This window comes from Serinus canaria, chromosome 3 (assembly GCF_022539315.1).
Source record: "Serinus canaria isolate serCan28SL12 chromosome 3, serCan2020, whole genome shotgun sequence".
Classification (NCBI taxonomy): domain Eukaryota; kingdom Metazoa; phylum Chordata; class Aves; order Passeriformes; family Fringillidae; genus Serinus; species Serinus canaria.
The window spans coordinates 106,394,492-106,410,218 of record NC_066316.1 but is presented as its reverse complement, the minus strand read 5'-3'; the positions used below and the strand labels follow the sequence as shown (position 1 = coordinate 106,410,218).

General features: G+C 42.0%; 1 protein-coding gene across 4 annotated transcripts in view; it reads right to left on the bottom strand.

The window, feature by feature from the left end:
- The window catches only part of EVA1A (eva-1 homolog A, regulator of programmed cell death), a 203,248-nt gene that overhangs the window by 101,810 nt on the left and 85,711 nt on the right, over positions 1-15,727 (bottom strand). For 3 of the 4 annotated variants that reach the window (XM_018921429.3, XM_009095745.4, XM_018921435.3), the window contains one exon: positions 3,619-3,762. In XM_018921429.3, the coding sequence (XP_018776974.1) occupies positions 3,619-3,762 (144 nt within the window). Of the gene's footprint in view, positions 1-3,618; positions 3,763-7,583; positions 7,681-15,727 lie in introns of those variants that run through there. The other variant, XM_018921440.3, reaches the window with a different exon arrangement.

The following is a 15,727-nucleotide window of genomic DNA, read 5'->3' as shown; positions in this document are numbered from 1 at the left end:
TGAGCACAGTAAGTTTTACCAATAAGTACAAAACCACTACCAAGCTACTGACAGATATTACAAAAAATGACAATGTTTTATACCAAAGAAAGACAGAGACAAAGGAAGATGTTTGGGGGAAGAAGAAACAAGGAGAGAAAGACTTCTAGTAAGTCTTCATTGTATTATTTTTCTCAGTTGCATTAATGCTTTTTATTTTCTTTTCCACTCTAAGACTTTAAGGGTATTTTAAAGAAAAGACAGTACTAAAATTTTTATATCTGCCTCTGTTACAGCTGCCACACTCAGAGCTCAACCTCACCAGGCCTTATGTGGTTCCCAGAATGAACTTGCCTTTTTCTTTTGAAAAAATAATTAATGTATTTATTAGTGCAGTAATGGGACCCACATACTGGAAAATCCCACCTTCCATACCATTCCATTAGCTAAATGTGGCTTTGGGCCAAATTTTTCTAATTCAGCTCCTGCCAAGGTTCAGGTTTGGAATGTTTTTATGTTGGAGGTTTTTTCATCTGTTTCCTTTGCTGGACTAATGGGACCCTGATGCACACAAGAGATCTCTATCACAGCAGGCTGCTGGGTGCTTGTTTGCTTCAATCATCTCATGCATACACACAAACTGGTGGCATTTCCCTCCCACCTAAGTGATGTCAACAGGCCTTGAGCCCACAGTGCAAAGGGATATAATTTGATATGGAGAACTGCTGACTTGAGTCATTCCCACTGGCTGGAGTAATTACAACCAATATTTAAAAAATATACAGCTGGCAAAAAGTTAGATGACACTTTTATTTAAGAACAGATTCATCCAGCAAAACTGTGTGTGTCTGGCAGGAATTCTCATGTCCAATAAAACATGGAAGCTAGAGGAATGAACCTTCAAGAAATATGGATGTAGCTTAAAGAAAGCAAAGTTCTTGCCTCATCCATTTATCTCTTGGAGATCTGGAATAGGGCCCAGGTCCTTCTGTCAGGCTAGAGAAGAACAGTGTGGACATGATGACCTGAGAGACCCTGCAGATGTTCTCCTGCCAGGAGTGGGAGATAAGATACCTCACCAGCTCTTCACTAGGCCTTGGGCTACACAGACACTACCAGTCTGTCACAGGGTCCATCTCAGCTGTGACTTCTGCTAACAGCTCATGAGCTTTTCAATAATATTACTTTTTGTCATCTCATAAATTACTTACAGCAGCCTTTTTTTTTCATGAGTTGATATCAGAAGAAGACATATTGGTCTCCTTCCAGTCCTTCCCACGCTTTAGCACCAGAAGCAGAGCTCAGCTGCTCTGTCCCTGTAGCTACTCCTCACAAAGAAAATATCTGCATGAAGACTCTCCCACCCACAGCCATGTCCATCACAGTTCTTGCTCTCACCAACTCTTCTGAAGCAACGCAGCAGGTCAGCAGCACTGGCCAAGGACACATGGCAGTTTTTCTCACAGGTAAGACCAGTAACAAATGGCAGGACATCTCTGCCACAGCTGGGCAGGCAGGGAGTGACAGAGAGGAGCAGACTGCACTGCCTGATCTCAGAGAGTGATGAGGTCACTTACTTGAAGCAGCAGCAAAAAGAGTTGAAGTGATGCTTGGAGAAGCCATCACATTACCCAAGTATGCCAGGCTCACTGCATCTTTCACTGATCTCCAGAAAACAGCAGCAAGAGACAACATGTTTCCAAGTGCAAGAGATGGGAAACAGGGATGTTATTGAGATGCAGGCAACAGGAAAGTGCAGTCATGCCCATTTGTCCCAGCCTGTCCCCTTTCACTCCCACAGTTTCGGTGAAAGCAGGAGAGCACTATGCCAGGAGCCATAATGTGTAGAGCTTTAAGGAAACCTGAAACAAAGAGACAGCCAGCAGGAGGTTTTCTACACTGATATCATTCCCTAGGTCATGAGAATACCAAAATGTTTGGTTTTATCATTTCTTCTAAAAGAATTCCAGGACTTAGTTCTGTCTGGCACAAGCACATGGAACTGGAATTTGATTTCTTGTTTATTTCGTTTTCACATGTTGAAGGACTTTGCTATTTGAGGCAAGAAATATGTGTCTGATGATCACAAAATCCAGCTCAGAGACATGTCTGAGATCATGGTTTTGAAAAGGAGCCATGGCCACCTTCAAAGGATGAGGCAGATTTTACCCATAGAAAAGCAAAACATGCCATTTTGTGCTCTCAAGCTTGACTCATTTCCTGATGCAGTTAGGCTTGGACTAGAGAGTTAAGGCCAGATTAAGAGCTCATTAGTGCCTTTTATAGTGGACTTTGAGACCAGGACCACAATTCTAAAATAGGGGCATGGAGGCCTTTGAAGGAGAAATCCTCTTGGAAATTCATCATGAGGCTCTGTTTGTTTTCCCTGGATTTTTGAGGGATGGAGCTCCTGTTTTGCCTTCTACATTGACTTTGTTTCTGTCAAATCCCCATAAGGATAAGCTTCTCCCCAGCCTTTTTATGAGAAAAGTGATATTAAAACATCACCTTCCTGACTAGAAACCTCACAGGGCTTTGCTAGGATAGCCTTGCTACTTCTTGCTGCATCACTTCAAACAAAACCCAGCCTTCCTGCCACTCCTGCCAAATGAAACAACAGCCAGACAAGCTGAGAGCCTGATGCTCCTGCATCAATGTCTCTGCTCCTCAGGGTGCTGCACAGCCACCATGCTGCAGCCACTACACAAAATGTTACAGTGACGCCATCTCAAGTGCTTTCTGTCACACTCAGCATGCTGCTGTTACACACAGAGTGACCCACAGACCCATTGCTGTCTGAGGGCATTGACAGCTTCTCCTTCAGTACATGAGCCACTGTCTGCTCAACACATTCAGTACAGCACCAAAATTTGCACTTCCAGATGAATGCAGAAAGGAACACAGAGAGAGAGAGAGTGGGCTGATCCTAGTGACAACTATGTAAGCAAAACCATGAAGGAAATATTTTCAAATATGTCAGCTACAAATGACCAAAACATCACCACAGTAAGAAGACAGATGTTGTTTTTATACTAGAGAGCTCAGACAGGAACAATTTTTCCTCTGTTGCAAAATAAGATGATTAGTCAGGTAAGAGCACAGTGTCTGCTCAGTGCTATGACTTAAGCTCCCAACTGAGAGCAAACTGTTTATTTTTTGTTTAATAACAGTATTTTGTTAGAAAAATTGTTGCAATGTTTTCAGGAGTGATTTTCTACTTACACAGTGAATGAGTATGGTTTGGCAATCACCTGATTCTATGGTACAAAATTAAATAGATACAGAATAAAGTAATAAGGATCCTACTGATAACCGCAGCTTTGCTGCAGGATGCCAACATTCAGTGTGCAAATGTCCACTGAGCAGATTGACTTCATTGCCAGATTTTTCTGCCTTGAAGAAGCAGATGAATGGATTAATAAATACCATTTTCACATTTTTTACTTTTTCTATAGAGCAAATGAGTACAAAAAGTGACGGAATTAAACTACTCTGGTGATCCAAAGCTTTTCCTTGTCGACAAAATAAGAATCACCATGAGCCAACTGGAAGTTCAACAACTTTTTGCATCTTATCCTCCACACAGCACTGCTCAACAAACATAGACCCCAGCGCGAGTTAGAGAATTTTGTAACTTACCACAGGTGTAGATGACATTAAGATGCTTTTGGATGCCTGGGTAACAAGGATCTCCAAATTCATAGGTGCTGGCATATATGCTGCAGCTTCTTTTCCCGTGACAGCGCTTGATCATGAGCTGGAGAGCAGTGGCGGACTGACACTCTAAAAGGGAAAAACAATACCTATCTGTGAATGTTTGTCCATTCACAACAGAAATTGCCTAAAAATAACTTACCAGTTGCAGACCTTGAGAGTACATACAAGATTTCCATATTTAAAAGTCTTTGTGTTTATGTGAGAAAGTGTATCTCTAACACACCTCTAATAAATTGAAAGAACATTGAAGAATCACACAAAGAAGGCTGAGAATAAAAGATGTCTCATCTTTGTAACAACCACAAGAGGTGTCACAAATCCCTCTGTCCCCTGTTGAAGACAAAGGTGATCAGTGTCTCTGCTCTTTGATGCTACACTTCTAAATCTAATGAAAATTAGTATGAGGTGTAATAATTATAATATTATCATCTACCATGTAAGTAGAAATATAGTTTTAATCACATTCATTCCATGCAAGTAGAAACATTTTTCATATTAGAAATTTAAAATATGGGAAGTTCCAAAAGTGTTTTCCCATATATTTTTCTCTACCAGGTGGTTTTGCCTGTTTTCTTACCTACGGTGAGAACAATTTGCACAAGATAAAGTCTTGAGCTTTTATGTGCAAGACCGACAGTTTTCTTTCACTGTCCAGCCAGGACCAAGCTCAGGGGGAAAATTGAAGTAGACATTCCTTCAACATCAAATCATTGCTGAAAGGAACAGGACAGCTACAGAGAATGGAATACAGACCACTTTTGGTCACTAATTAGGAGGAAAGAAAAAATGGACCTCAAAAGGTACTGAATGCTAGAACCAGCATAATAATAAAAGCCATGAGAGACACGGGAAAGCCACAGAAACCCAAGCCTACAGGGTTACATGCCCTTTTTCTCAAATCAGATGCAGCATTTTATTTCACATGCTGCAAATGACAAAAGAAGAAGGCTCCATGTGAACATTTTCATACTGAATGACCCAAACTTCCTTAGGGGATTTCTGAACCAATGAGTGTCAGAGGTTTCAGTGGAAACATCTGGCATACAGCAATCCTGATTCATTGTCTTTTTGCAAACGTCCGGCTAGAGAAACTCAGCAAATCTAAATGCTGCAGAGGATTTCATGGAGGGTGCCTATTCTTTTTATTTGTTATAGTTCTCACACATAACAGAGAACATCCCACAGCTGTCTGCTAAGGGGCCTTGCCCTCTGGCACAGGAGCATGCTGTATCCATGGGGAATTACACACTGCTGGTCCTGTGAGAGGCACAACAAGGCTTTTGTATCCAGCATCCCCAGAGATGGGCAGCCTTTGAGACCTTCCTCATTTAGGAATATGTATACACTAACAAACTACAGACTCTGCTCTCCACCTTAACAGATCAAATTGACTCTTCAGGTGCCAAAGCTGTAGATTCATCAGACAGAAAATGTTTCTAGGAGTTTTATTTGTCATATTCTCTCACTCTAACATTGACAGTTTTTCTAGCCATCACTATCATGTCCTGGTATCAATGGCCTCCTCCCTCCCAAGGAGTTCTGAACAGGCCATGGTCTCCACCCAAACTGACTTTAGCAGCAGCATCTGCATCAGGAAACCAAAGAGAGCTAAATTATGGACACACCTTTATCACTTTTTTTAAGTGATAACCTATACTTTAGAATGATTTTGCCAACTAGCATTACTCCAAAAAGGTAATACAGCCTGAGAAATAACAGGGCTAGTCCTAATAGTCAATTTGCAGAAGGCCCCCACTGTATTTTTGGGAATTTGAGCAACCTGGTCTAGTAGCAGATGATCCTGCTCATGGTAGGGGGGTTGGAACAAGATGATCTTTAAGAACCCTTCCAACTCAAACCATTCCAGAATTCTTTGAGCTTCTGGACTGCCTGGGAGAGTTATCTCAGCCAAGACAACGTGCCGTGGACCATGCTGCAGTTTCACAGTACAGATCAATTTCCAGTACCTGTGCCACTGATACTACTCAATTACCAGTACACATTTAACCCCAGACACCCAACTTCTTTGGGCACAGACCAGGCCACCATAGTCACAAATACCCGTAGTGAAGTCCTCAACTCTCCAACTGCCAGGCTGCTCCAGCTCAACCTGCACCAGCCAAAATGAGCAGAAGAGTAGAAGAAGCTCTCTATGCTTCAATTACAGGTGAAGATGAAAGTCCCTGACATAGAAAGTAGGGCATCAAGATTGTAAAAGCCTCTTTTACATGGACTTTTTGCAAACCATAGGATGAAAAAATATATCTGGGGAAAATGTCGCCTGTTGGGACTGCAGCACATAAACCATCCCATAATTTAGCTGAAAGCAATATCTGGAGCCTATCCACTCCAACGTCCTGCCCAAAGAACAGCCAGCTTTGATGTTACATCAGGTTGCTCAGGAATTCACCCAGGCAAGTTTTGAAAATCTCCACAGAGAAATATTTCCCAAACTCCTTGGACACTTGATCCAGGGCTAAGCCCCTCTCCAGGTGAAGAATTTTTTCAGTGCGTGTAATCAGGTTTCTACTGCTGCAACTCATGTTCATTGCTTTTGGTGTTCATCTGCTGTTTCCTTCTGTGTGTCCCCAAAAAGAATCTTATGTAGAACCACCTATTCCTTAGAAAAAAACAGAAATAAGATCCCACCCAGAGCTTTCTTGTCTCAAAACTGAGCAACCCTGTGTCCCTCAGTATTCCCCCCATATGCTGTATGCTCCAAGCCCCTGACCGGCTTGGTGGAGCTCCACTGGACTTGCTCCTGTTTTCCAACATTTCTCTTTACCTGGAGAGCCCCAAACCAGACACTTCAGTGTTCTAGTTAAGCTGCAACAAGTCCTGCCCAGTTTGGTACCACTACAAACCTTGTTCTAGGTCATTACTGAAGATTTCAAACAATCTCTGACTTCTTTTAAGTGGCTGCCAGTGTGACTTCAATATAGCACAGTGGAGGTTTCTTGTAGTGCTCAATTTCCTTGACTCTTGCTGCAAACAGTCACAATTTAGAAAAGTCTTACTGTTTTCCCTGACCTCCAGACCTAATGAACACCAGAATCTGGTGAATGCAGAAGTGGAAGAAAGTCACCTGAGGTATCCATTTTAGGAGATCCAGCTAAACTCTACTGACAACAACAGTCTTTCACATGGTAAATTCAAATACTCTTCCCATTTTCCCCATGGAAAGACCTGAGCCATTCTCTTGGAAACAGTAATATTTTTATAGCCCTGAAAAAACAGAAATGGGGTCTAGGCACAAATTCTGACCAAGTGTTCACTTCAAAGACTTCCTTTTGCTCACAACAGGGAATTTTCCCTGGTTTTGCCTCCACACAATTTCTAAGCAAAAGCGCCTTGTACATTCCCATAAAGGCCAGGGCAAGCAGCTTGCAGTGTTTTGAGGGAGGGCTACACCAACACTGAAATTAGCTTTGTCTCCCATCTTGGATTTCTTGGTCTGTCAGCATGTTCATCCTCCACATAACACATTGAACTGGAAAATGTATGAGCAGCAATCACAATCTCCAAATGGGACCATTTTCCATACACACTTCAAAGGGTTTCTGACAAGGAGTTCATTTAGCTGGGTGCCAAAATGTCATATTCAAGCATCTTTATTCCCTCACTAATGAGCACTGAAGATGTCAACAGTACATCTGAGAGGTGGCTGAGTGATAGATGAGACTAGAGCCCCTTCATAAATCACAGTCACCACCATGGCATTTGGAGCTCTAGAAGAGACAACATGGTATTTTCTTTTACCCCTGTATCTCAGGCTTATAAAAACAGTGAATTCACTCCTGTTAGATTACATATAGGTAATTTAACTTCCAAATGTAAATAAGTCCTTGGGGAGCTCATAGAAGTGAGAGCTCCAATTATATTAGTACCTCTTCAGAAGGTGATTCCAGGTCAGAAGTCTTCACTTCCAGGTGCCCGTCCTCAGAGAGCTCAGACAGAAAGGAAAAAAGAGGGGTTTTATCCATAAATCATGCATTTATCCTGCCAAAAAGATGCAGGGAAGCCAATCCCAGCAATGTGGTGCAGCAGGGTTGGGCTGTGGTCCCCTTCAGCTGGCCAAATTATTTTCCAGGTCTTCAGAAGTGGGAGACTAGACATGGCACTTATTGTAGCAGATGTCATACTCATTCAGGGCAGCATTACAGTTGGATTAGATTATTTTAAGGTCTTTTCCAACCTTAATGATTTTATATTCTACAATCTCCTTTCTTCTGCTGCTTGTTTGCTTGCTAAATGCAAATTCCAAATGTTTTATGAGATACCACCCTGGCACTAGTACCAAACAAGTGACTCCATGTGTCAGAGACGTGGGAAGAACGCTCACAAATGCCAACACCATATCACTAAGTCTGAGGTAAGCACTGCTAAGCAGAGCCAGGCCCCTGCCGAGAACCTCTTAAAGCCCACAAAGCTCAACTCCCATGATACAGCAATAAAAACTGCTTTAAGACCTCATAGATGATAGAGAGCCCTCTTGGAGAGGTTGGGCCAGAGTTACCCTTGGCTTTCATTAGTCTTGGATTGTTTCAGTACACTGCCAGAGAGCACATACAAATCCTGGCTATGGTGAAACTTTCACATGTGAAAGTGTTTAAAAGTATCATCTGTGCTTTTCAAATATGGCATTTTCAGCTGAAGCTGGGGCTGTGGGGGAGTGTGATCAGCTCACTTTATTCTCTTTTTCTCTGACCCCAGTTTCTAGAAGTCCCTCCAGCCTTGCTCCTTGTGCAAGGTGAATTCCCTTTCCCAGGGTCACTTCATAAATGCAGACCACTGGCCAGTTAGATTTCACATTAGTCTAAGTCCTCAGTGGGTAATTCACCTTACCAGTAATTCACCTTACCTACTCCATCAGCCCAGCCTCTGTCAGGGTAAAAACCCAAACCAGGGCAACAGAGCTATGATGGAGGATTTTACCAGCTGCAGCTTGCAGACCATGTTGGCTTTAAAACTGGAATTGGTCTCGGTGATGTAATGTCCGTATCATCAAGCTCACCACAATGAATGGATTTTAGTCAGTCTAAGGCTGCTTCCCAGCATGACTATTTCTTTATTACCTCTTCCTGGTTTAAAAACAAAAAAAAAAACAAACAAAAAAAAAACCCACAAAAAAACTGGAGCCAATGCCTATTAATCATATCCTTAATTTTGGTTACTCAGTGTTACTTGTTTTTCTCCAGTAAGGGCAATACATCCAAATCTGAAATCCGAGCCATGCATTGAAGCTTTTGATTGCAAAACCTATCTGGGTTTGAAAGAATGTTTCCAATCTCTTTAATTTTTACATTTTGGTAACTCTTAAATGCTTTATTGGAGATTGGAGACTCTTCTAATGCAGCAGCCATCACAGATGGATCCACAAACAGATTTAAACCCTGAGTTTTTAGAAGGGTGTCTAATCCCACAGTGAAGCTGGGCATATTGCAGATGTTCAAGAACATCTGTTCATCTGTTTATCTTCTCATGATCTTCTCACCTGGCACAGCCCTGCTGAACCTGCAAAGGTGGTTTCCTGCACAAATGAGACCGGCTGTCCAGAGCAAGCAGGACCACATACAGCTGGTCAGGTGAATATGTTAGCATGCTGTGAAGCTGCCAGGCAGAAGTTTTCCACAGGCTGTCCATGGATCGGGAGAGACAGCAGGACATGGACCTCAACCCAATATTAACATGCATGCACTTTAAAAAGAAAGAAAACTGGAGGCTGAGAAAAAGCTCTACCCACTCGTAAGAGGGTGAGTCAGACTCTTTGAGTCTGTGAATTTTCAAGAAAAATGGGGCACTCATTCTACTTTTTTCAGCCAAGGAAATATAAGACCTTGAGGTGTCAAAAGGACCAAATGGCAGGCCACAATTAAAGACTTCAGAAAGGGGATCACTGCCTTAAAATACTATTTCTAGAAGTACATACAAAGTAAATGTTTAGGAACTGGAACAGGACTGGTGATAGCTGATCACGAGACAAATTCTGTGGAATGCTTTGGCTCAGTGTAAAGGCATCAGGAGCAGACCTAAATCTCAAAATTAAACCATCAGCAGAACCCTTGCTTTCCTTGCTGAGCAGGTGAAAGGATCAACTTAAGATCAACTTTCCCTTAAGGGAAGTAATTTACAAACAATTGACAGCTTGAGGAGGACACTCCTCCCAAGCAGAGGACAGGATTTTTCCCTAAAACAGTCAGCATGATTTCCTGCTCGAGAACAAAAGAGGAAAGGTTACTTGCTGGGAGCTATGAATGTGAGAGGACAGAATTAAAGATGGAAGGAGTCAATTAACTAAGAGGACAGAAATTTCGTTCCTGCAAAGAAAGCTGACAGATGTCTGAATCAGTGTTGTGGTTATCCACTTGTCTGCCAAAAGAGAAAGTAAATTTCTATGGAATGGCAGAAAAGACACAAGCAGAAAGTAACTCCAACCTTTTAGGTGAGGCAATTGCCTAAATTCCTTCATGTTTTACCTAGGGGTGACTGCCTCAATCTGAAGAAGGACCTCTATCGTAAACAGGAGGGAAGGAAGCTCTCCTGGTTTTGGGTAGTTTCTCATCCATTTTAAAGATGTTCCATTAGCTGTGGTTGATACAAATGTCAGCTCCTTCACACAGGGGTAGCTGCTAGAGGTGCCTAAGCCTCAGCTCCAGCCAAAATTAGCCATCCAGCAGCCTGTGAAGGATGTCTTCATGGAATATCAATGAGTCAGTCTGCACTCTGTGCAGTACATCAAACCCCAGGCATTTTCGACTAAGCCCATACCCATTAAGTTTGATGTTCTCTTTAAAAGCCAGTGCAGAGAACTGGTAATAAAGATGGATTTTGTCCACTTTCTCTCTCATTTAGCAGCCTGGGGAAGTAATTTCTTTATCAGTGTAAAGTTGTCACACAGTTTCAGTTGGGGGCAACTGAAATACGCTGGGTTTCTCTTCCCTGCCATGGTACACAAGTCTTGATAGAGGACAAAAGAAGTGAGTTGGGTCTAGATCCACAAGAGAAGAGGTAGAAAACCAAACTACAAATACTTAAGTATCCTTAAGACCAACGAGTGTTAAGTTCAGCCAATAGAAACCAAAGACTGCCCTTAAACCAAAAAGGTACAGAAGCAGAAGTGTATTTACATACACAGAAGAAGCTCAGGAGCAGGAACCCAAAACAATTAAAAGGTGAAGTTCCCTGCTGGTATTTGAAAAATGATAAATGTTCATCATCATATTACAAATAGCAGCAGAGACTTTCACGTTGATACAGCTGCATATAGAACATATGTCTTGCACAATGTCACTGAAATGGCTACAAGGGAAATCTATATCCAAACATTAGGATATGCAGAGAAGGCCAGCTTTACATTAAAAAAATATGTTTTACAGAAAGAGGGAGAAAAATTACTTACTATACAGTTCATATAACTTTGGAAACTTCAGCAGTAGGTCAGAAAAAAGAAAATTATCTCAAAAGAAACCAATCATATTTAGAGACTGCAACTGAAGGATCGATTACAGATTTAATTACAGACCCTACAGTTACATTTAGAATCTTGGTTTATTAATGTGAACCTAAATCATCTTATCACCCTTGCATCTGGAACCAGAACTCTCATAAAATATATTAGCCTCCAGTTTTGCAGGGACTGATTCAGAGTTTGCAAAGTTGATCAAATTAATAACATTTCTCGAGTTTGGGGGCTGAAGTGAGAATCCAAGGACAGCTTCAAACGTGGCTCCAAGAAGTCTCAGAGGACAAAGAAGATTTGGTGTGGCAATGACAGTTAAATGTTATTGTTTAGTTTGGAGCAGAGTGGATCACGGGCTTAAGGCATTCAAGAAAAGAAGCAAAGAAGGTGACAGCTTTAGCATCACTCAGAAGATACCAGAATAAAGGGACAGTGCTTTCAATCTACTTCTCTGTGAAGTCCTTGAGTTCATTTCTCCTTCCTATTCATTAAAGCCCAAAAATAGTCTTTTACTGAGCATGGGGATATTCAACAAATGCCTAGAACTAGTCTGAAGCAAGGTTTGTACTTCACAAGCTGCAGGACTAGCCATTTTCTATAGAGATTACCCAGCTGACACAGCCTGCAAGTCACTTCTTGCCCTTGGTGCCTAAAATAAAGCGTGGCGTGCCTGCAAACTCCCAGGTTTCACATTACCTTTGTTTCTCAGGCTCTCACTGTGGCAATTTTGCAATATTCTTGAGTGACATCTGAATTAGTTTAAGAGGAACTTTATCAGTTTTGAACAAGTTACACTGGTTTTCATTCAAAGCAACTCCATGGAAACAAACTGAGATGCTACACATTTAAATCTCTTGAACTTTGTCCTTTTATTGTTAGGATTGTATTTTGGGGTTGCTTTTAAGTAATAGTCGGGCAATAAGCAACTTTTATAAGACCAGCTACTAAAGAAGTTGATATTACTGATAGAAATACTTTACTTCTTCAAATGTACCAATAGCATCACAGAGCCTGCTAGTGCTATTTAAATTACTAGTTTCAGAATTTTTAATTACAATCACTGTGTGGGGTCATACTGCACTGTAAACAGCATTTCAAAACCAACTTGAACCTTGGTTTAGAGAAAGATCTTGTCCAGACTCACATTTGAATGTACTTTTTAATTATTTTTTTAAATAGCTATTGTGTGCATATAAAAACAATTTCATATAAATCATTTTTATGGCTCTAAGGAATCCAACAATAGTTGGAGTTTTCTAGAAACAGCTGTAAAGTGATTTTAATTACCTCCTGCTGTTTTGAGACAAAAAGTGAAACACATAAAGTATCTAAAATTGAAGAACAACTTTCTGAAAGCAGGCTTTGTCCCACTTTAACTCAGCATTCTAAATGAGAACTGCATTTCAATTTAAATTTAATAAGGTATGATACGTGAATTAAACAGCAACTGATATTTATTTAGCCTTCAGATTTGGATACTTATGGGTTTTATTACATACAAACAGATTGGCCTCTAAAAACATGTTCTTAATCATGAGCTATACACAAAATAAAGTAGTTTCTGCCCTGAATGTAAATGAAGCATACACAGAGTCACACCTCCAGCAGGATGCTTTGGAAGCCTGGTGTGCTCTGTAGAGAGGAATGACAGGGTCTGAGCTCCCCAGCTGCTGCTCATCCCACAGACCCAGCACTGCAGCTGCTTTAACGGCCAGACAGGGAAACCAGGATGAAACACAAAAGTCTTTCAGCCACTTGGATCTGCTGAAGGTCAGCTGTGCTACATGGCATTGTCTGACCAGAACAGATTTCTGTGGATACCCCATCCCTTCTTGCAGTCCCAGCCATCCTCTGCTTCCCCCAACAGTGCCAGGGGTTACTACTCCTCATTGTCCAGCTCCACACTTTTATTTTTAAGCATTTGACTTAAGACTAGAATCTAGCACAGCCACAACCTCGTCCTAATGGCAACAGGATGGAAAATGGTCATAGATGTTGAAGCAGAAAAGAGCCAGAAATGCACAGCTGGAGGAGCAGCAGGTTCTTAAATCCAGCTCTTCTGCTGGCAGGAACATGTACCCTGGAATAAAATGGATTTTTTACTGCATGAATTTCATATTCATTCACATGCTATATCTGGTCACAGATAAACAAACTAGAAGGGTCCATTATTTATATGTTGTAATAAATATTTATATAAGGACTCTGCTTCAAGTCTCATATACATCTGCATTAAGAGAGGGAAATCAAAACAAACTGGGTTGGATCACCTTCTGTCACTGCATTAGAATGAAAAATGCCAGGGAATGAGCACCTAAAGCAAGGGCTCTTTTGCTGAACTCCTTCCTCTGCTCTTCCATTATCAGATCCCATGAGTCAGAGAGTGCCACTGACCATGTGAGCTTCCTCAGAGATTTGTAAACACATTCATTTTTCCCCTTTACAGAGCACAGGAGACAACTTGTACGTCAAGTGACAAGGACATTTCAGTCCCAGCAGTCTCAGATTAATCCACACCCCAGGATCCAGAGCAAGGCTGAGGAGCCAGGGTTCCCATGATCTGGCAGTGACTCCAAAATCAAGCCCATTTTCCTTCTACCCAGGATGAGCACTTAAACTGATTTGGGCTTTTTGTATAAGTTTTGTAAATTGCTTTGGGCTTTGTTTGATGGAGAAAGACAGGGTCCTTGAGAAGAAGTCCTGGATCCTGTTCCAGAAGTCAGCTGAACACATCCTTCTCACTCCCTGTGGTTCGGGGAGGAGATACTGTAAAAATGAATAATGTGAACAAGGCAGGTGTCCTGAACATGAGCAAAGATATTGCTCCACTAAGCAACAAAAAGGGTAATCATTTTACATCCAAGATCTTCCTCCTCAGCCTCCTAATTAGATCAGTACCTTGCACTCAGACACATGTAGGAAAAGGCCATTTTTAAAATTACTTCTCTCAGAATAAACAAGCCACTTGGAGATGCAGGCAGAGGCAGCTGTAAACAGCAGGAAAAGGGGGCAAAGGGCTCACTTGGCTGAGGAATATTAATGGTTCATTGCTTGTAAATAGCCCTTTCCCCAGAGACCTTCCCATGCTCTGTGTATGCTCACTGCACATGCTGGCAGCAAAGTGGAGGCTTTATTAAGAGAGTTACAAATAAGGTCAAATTCTTTTAGGAGCTTTTCAGAGTTCCCAAGGCATTCAAGGAGGGCTCCAGCTGTTTGCAGGGGTTTCCCATTACGGTCAGAGACACAAGTTTCAGCATGCTTCCAGTCAAAAGAGGATCCTGACAGATTTTCACTTTAACATGACAGCAAGTGGATGGAGTTCTCCACCATAACTCTCTCTTCACAGATGCTAAGCACATTCCCATAAACATTATACAACAGGAAGGCATGTGTCTGGCATGGCATGGCATCTGGTGACTTGGGGATCTTTCATCACCCAAAAGCAGCACATCAATAGCTGCAACACTAGGATACCTCAGAAACCAGCTGAGCACCAAATGTAGAATCCAGGAAATTCACTATTAGTGGATTTTATCTCCTCAACACTTCTACAGGAGTACAAGGTCTTGTTTTTCAAGGCAGAAACAACACAAATTGAATTGGTTTACCTTACATAGTCAATGCTCTATTAGGCCACCTCTCCTGCCCATCTTAGACCTCAGTTCTTTAAAATCCTCACCTGCAGAAGCTGTATATATCTAAATTCAATCCAAATGTGCATTTCATCCACAGAAAGAAAAATGGAACCAAATTTTCTGAACTGTTTTTCATTAGGAGAGGAAGAACAGATAATCTTCACTGCTTCTGGGTCAAGTATGACTTCTTCACTCATCAAGTAGCTCAGGCTGCATGGATAAAAATAATCACTGCAAACTTGTGCAGGGCCTACTTCCAGCAAAATGCCCTTTGCCAAGGCTCAGACTTGACACAAATCATCATACCCATGAAACTCAAACAAAATAAATCTCCCATATACAGAACATAGCTGGGTTCTGCCTTACAGGAACTGGATGTTGCTGCAAGGTCTGACTCATACAGTCATGTTTTTAAGATCAGCTTGTTGTGAATGTCTGGGATCAAAGGCTGCCACAGAGCAGCCCTCCCCACACTGCAGGGCTGTGGAAACGTGCAGGGAAATGTTCTCCAGCTAGCAGAAGCTTTGATTTATAAATTGTGATGTTTCCACCTGCTCCTGAAGGAACAGAGCTGCCTGCTGGGCTAGGCAGGTCTGTGAGAATAGCAGTTTCTGAAGCAGGCTGGGGGACCCTGAGTGCTGCTCCCACAATCACTCGTGGCAGCTGGGACCACAACCTGCTCTTGTCCCTGGAGGCAACAATGGGAGGTTTGCAGGGTGCCATGGGAAGCACAGTGTGAATGTGCTTTTTGCTAATTTGGGTTATAGGAGGACCCCACACCAGTTTCTCCTGTGGGGCCAAGAGAAGTGCAAACTACAGCCAGAGCTCACCTTCCCATTCCTGCAGCACTGGAGCTCTGCCCCACTGGGTCAGCTCACACAGGCTGTGATAATCAGAGGCTGCCTCATGCCGAGGGGATCCCAGAGCTGTACCTGAG